Raw genomic sequence first — 5,729 nt, forward strand, 5'->3', positions numbered from 1 at the left:
GTTCTTAAGCTTCTTCTTGTCTATATATAGATTTACTTTAATATCTTTCTCTTTAACTAGCTTAGGTAGCTTTTTACTAACTATACCCCTAGGGATCTTCTCTCTAATAGCTAGTAATATAGGACTAAGCACTATAATAACCTAGTTTTTCTCTACTACTAGATTACCTACTACTACCTTATTTATTATATAGGTAGCTATAGGCGCCCTCTTAATATATTAGATTATTATATTTAGGTTATTTTTACTATAGTGTTTAGTCTACTAGCTAGGCTAAATAAGGTAGTATATAGGTGCTCTATAGCTAGCTTTTATATTATAAATACCTTATAGTATATAAGTATAAGGCACTATACCTAGCTTTAAAGCTTAGCCTTGCCTTTAGCCTAGTAGTATATTAGCCTTATTAAGGTTATTACTAGGCGCACTAGCGTATATATCTTAGAATCTATCTTTAGCTATTACCTTTAGGGTTTAGCTACCTATATATAGTAAAAGTATAACTTTACTTTTTTTTACTATAACTTTACTATTACCTTTAGTTAGGCCTATATTATAACTTTTTACCTTATATTCTACACTAGGTTATTTCTTAACCTTAACTTTTATATACTTAATAAGGAGTCTACTTACCTTCTATAAGTAATTAAACTTAACTAACTTTATCTAAGGGAACCTAACTATAATAATAGTATTATACTAGACTACCTAGTGCTACTAGATTACTAAGACCTAACTACCTTAGGATAGCTATATACCTAGTTCTATACTAAGAATAGTATACTATTACCTTAGTAAGCTAGGTGTCTTCTACTTCTTAGCCTTGTTATAAGAGAGGAGGAGGACTAGGCCTAGGGTTTATAGCTTAGTGTAAATAATATAAAATAGAAATATACTTTTTCCTAGGCGTATATCCCTCTAGGAGACTTAATTAAGTAGTAGTTATATAATATATAGTCTATACTTAGGGGTATAAGGTATACTATCTAGCTTAGTGTCCTTTATTTTTTACTTACTGCCTTACTTATATTATATATAGATAGAGGTATATAGTAGCTAGGATAAGTTAGTCTTGCCTTATAGTATAAGGCTTAGTAGTACTCTTAGGCTTAAGGTTATATATATCTATAGATACCTATATAGTTTTCTTCTCTATACTATCTATAAATAGTATAGAGAAATCTATATAGCTAATAGCTATATAGTGTATAGATTTTATAAGTAAGTACTAACTATAAGGTAAATAGTTAACTTTAAGTAGATGTTTTTATAAGTAAGTCTAGGTGTTATAGTTATAGACTAGAGTTAAGTATAGGTATTCTAGATATCTAAACCTATTTAAGTTCCTAGGCCTTTACTATTAACTATATATAAAGACCTATATATATATATATACACTAGGTTACTACTTATACTAGTAAAAATTAAGGTAGTCTTGTTTTATATAGATTACTATATTACTTATAAGGATTATTATCTAGGGTAAATAGGTATAGCCTTTATATAAGGGACAGCCTTGCCTTCCCCTAGCTATACTATACTTAGAGGTAGTTTAAGTAATATAGAATACCTTTAGTAAATTAGCTTAAGTGTTAACTACCTATAAGTATATTCTCTAGGTTAGTGTCCTTATAGCTAGGGCTTTATAAGCTATAAGTATCTTTTTATTTTACTTATAGGGAAATATATATACTCTATAGAGGATAATCCTCTAGCTAAGGGTATACCTTAGCTAGTGCTTTACCTTAGGCTAGCCTTACTTTCCCCTAAGCTAAGGGATAAAAGCAGCAAAGGATAAGTTATTTATAGGTAAAAATAGTAGCTTAAGGAGGTTAGTACTACCTTTACTAAGGCTAAAAAGTAAAGTTTATATAATAGCCTATCTATAGGTTATAAGTATAGACTATACCTTAGGTGCTAGCTAGTGCTATAGATATAAGTAGTAGAAATATAGAATACCCCCTAGAGTAATATAGTAAACTATAGGTAAAGAGGATAGTTCTAGCTATAGGAGAAGATATATAATAAAATAAATATAAGGATAGCCTAAGGACAAGATAAAAGAGAGATTAGGGTCCTTGCTAAGCTAACTATTATTATATAGAGAATACTTAAATAAACTATCTAAGGTAATAGTCTATAGGTAAGTACTTCTTTATATCTAGATAAGTATTAATAGACTTTCTCTATATTATATTATATATAGGTTAGTTATAAGTATAGACATTAACTTATACTCTTTCTTAGTGTATTATTTATATAAATAAGCTTACTATTAGGATTTCTCTTTAGTTACTATCTAATATTACACTTCTGCTATTAGGTTTCTTATAAATAGGCTACTATATAAGGTAAATAGTTAGCCTAGGTAGAACTCTATAGAGTAAGATAGGATAATAAGTTAAATAACCCTAGAAAGAGAGACTAGTAAGACTATAGAGAAAATAGTTACCTAGGCCCTCTTTTAATAACCTTTTTACTATAGTTATAGTTATACTATATAATATAACTCTAGTGTTAAGTCTATAGTATATTACTTTTAAATAATATATTTTTTTATTATAGCTATAGGATCTATAATATAGCCTATAGGTCTTATATAGTAGCGTTTATATAGAAATATATATTATATCTTTGTTATAAGGTACTAGTTCTAGTGTATAGTTTTCTTAATAAAGGTTATAGGTTTCTATATTAAAGTTATAGGTCTTAGCTAGTAATATTTATATAGAAATATATATAGTATTCCTATTATAGGATATAAATTCTAGTGTATAGTTTTCTATATTATAGTTATAGGTCTTAGCTAGTAGTATTTATATAGAAATATATATAGTGTTCTTGTTATAGGATATAAATTCTAGTATATAAATATTATACTAAAGGTTATAGGTTTTTATATTAAAGTTATAGGTCTTAGCTAGTAACGTTTATAAGGAAACATATATAGTTTTCCTACTATAAGATACTAGCTCTAGTGTATAGCTTTCTTAGATAAGGTTGTAGGTCTTTATATTAAAGTAATAGGTCTTAGCTAGTTATATTTATATAAGAATATATATAGTGTCTTTGTAATAGGATACTAGTTTTAGTGTATAGGTTTCTATATTATAGTTATAGACTTCTATATTAAAGTTATAGATTTTAGCTAGTAATATTTATATAGAAATATATATAGTGTTCTTATTATAGGATATTAGTTCTAGTGTCTAGCTTTCTTATATAAGGTTATAGGTTTCTATATTAAGGTTATAAGTCTTAGCTAGTTATGTTTATATAGAAATATATATAGTATTACTATTATAAGATACTAGTTCTAGTATATAGCTTTCTTAAATATATATAAGGATAGCCTAGAGATAAGATAAAGAAATAGATTAGGGTCCTTACTAGGCTAGCTATTATTAGATAAAGAACACTTAGATAGACTATCTAAGGTAATTATCTAGAGGTTAGTACTACCTTATATTAAGATAAGTATAGAAAAAACTATCTCTATATTATATTATATATAGTTTAGTAAAAGGCATTAATATTAACTTATGCTCTTTTTAGGTATATTATATAGACTTTTTTAGCTAAGTATTAACTAGTTAATAAAATATATAAGGTCTCTTTAGAAGACCTCTATTAACTTCCTTAGTGCCTATAACAGAAAAGTAAAAAGCTATTATTTAGATTATATCTTAGCTATACCTCTTGTAGTATATTATATAAACTAGGTAGGTCTATACCTTTTGTTTAAAAACTAGCTTAGCTTTCTAGGATTAACTTTACTATATATTCCTAGAATAAGATTCTTCTAGGTTATAGCTATAGTAATATAAAAAAAGGCATTAGGTTAGGTGTCTAAAAATAGATTATAGGTTTTATAAATAACTACTATATTTAGAACTATACCTAAATTTAAGTTTTATCTTTACCTAGTGCTTTATTATATCTTTACTACTATCCTAATATATAGTGCTATATACTATTAAAATTTACACTCTAGACTTTAGCTATCCTTTACTATTATATTAGTTATAAAGTAATACTATTATACCTTTTTTTCTTGCTTACTTTCTATATATGTCTATAATTTACTAATAGCTCTACCTTTTTATCTATTTTAATCCTTCCTAATCTTATAACACTTATTATTATTATTATAGATATATCCTAAAAGGCCTTACTTATAATATTAAAATTTTTTACTAGGTCCTACCTTCTATATAGTTACTTCTGCCTTTTTATTTTTAACTTACTTAGTTATTTTACTTTACTTTATATTTATTATTTTTTACTAACTTTCTTACTAACCTAATTTTACTATAAAACTATAACTACTATTAATATATTACTTTTACTGTTGTATTAATATTTAATAATATTACACTAGCCTTATCTTTAATATATCCTTTCTCTCTCTACTAATGTAGCTTAGGTACATAAGAATAGATAATTTCTCTATTAAGTTAAACTTTAGCTTTTTCTTTCTTTAGTATCCTTTACTTTATATAGCTTAACTATCCTTGTTAGTGTTAGTTATTCTCTTTATTACTTAATTATTAAGTCTACTTTAACTTAATTATATTAGATAAAATACTCCTTTTTTTCTTTTACTTTTACTTCTTTTTTCTCTTTAATTAATTTTACTTTATACTTTTTAAACATTAGTCTTTTTTTTTTACTAAACTATATTTTTAGGGTTATACTATTTTACTTACTACTAAATCTTATCTTCTTTTTACTATATTTATAAACTCTTACTTATATTATATTTTTAGATTATTAACTACTAGGTATAATTCTTATTAGAGAGCCCTTTATTCCTATTATATAATTAAAGCACTACTACTTAGTAGCCTCTAAGTTTCCTATTATATTAATAACTACTAGTCTTAATAGTAGTATAATAAAGATAAAATAAGTAGTTAACTTAAACCCTAATATATTATTAATTATATTATTAAAATTAAGGAAGAGAGCCTAGCTTTTAATACTATACCTATAGGTAATATTTTTATATCTAATATTATGCCTTTTAAAAAGCCCTATAAGAAGATATTTTTTCTTAAGAGATCTTTTAATAGCTATCTTTGTCTTAATGTCCTTGTTAAGATAAGGACTAGCTGCCTTTATCTAGGTATAAACAAGGCTAAATTTATAATCTAGGAAATATACAAGGACATTTATATCTACTAGAAAGCTAGTCTAGAGATTAAGTTATTATAGTCTATTAGGAATATAAAGTATATAGACCTTATATCTCTAATGTCTTATATTAAATATACCTTTACTAAGAAAATATATAGGTTTATTAGTATATATAACTCTAATAGTTAGTTATAAGTACTTAAGCTTACTATTAGTAGTACTTCCTTAAAACTATATTAAGATAAAGACAAAAATAACTTTATTTTCTACTCTAAGTAAGCTATAAGAGTTAAACACTTTATAAAGTAAATAAAGATTAATCTATAGATAATATATAATAAGTACTACTAGAAAGTAAACCTAGGAAATATTAGAAACTAGTGTACTAGATATATTAAAAAGAAACTAGTAATATATATTATATAGACTTTCTTAGCTAAGTATTAACTAGTTAACAAGATATATAAGGTCTTTCTAGAAGACCTTTATTAACTTTATTAGTGCCTATAACAAGAGAACAGTAAGCCTTAATTTAAATTATACCTTAGCTATACCCCTTATAGTATACTCTATAAACTAGGCAAATATAT

The 5,729-nt window shown here is 25.0% G+C and overlaps 1 protein-coding gene across 1 annotated transcript; it reads left to right on the forward strand.

Moving 5' to 3' along the window:
* Window positions 1-4,950: 4,950 nt before the first annotated feature.
* Window positions 4,951-5,157, forward strand: LY79DRAFT_531370 (uncharacterized protein; the record flags this gene model as incomplete). The annotated part of the gene is made up of 1 exon (XM_060556253.1): window positions 4,951-5,157. A coding segment is annotated over one exon (207 nt), but the record flags the coding sequence as incomplete, so codon positions are not given.
* Between the last annotated feature and the right edge of the window lie 572 nt (window positions 5,158-5,729).

This window comes from Colletotrichum navitas (assembly GCF_030913465.1).
Source record: "Colletotrichum navitas strain CBS 125086 chromosome Unknown LY79scaffold_293, whole genome shotgun sequence".
In the NCBI taxonomy this organism is placed as follows: domain Eukaryota; kingdom Fungi; phylum Ascomycota; class Sordariomycetes; order Glomerellales; family Glomerellaceae; genus Colletotrichum; species Colletotrichum navitas.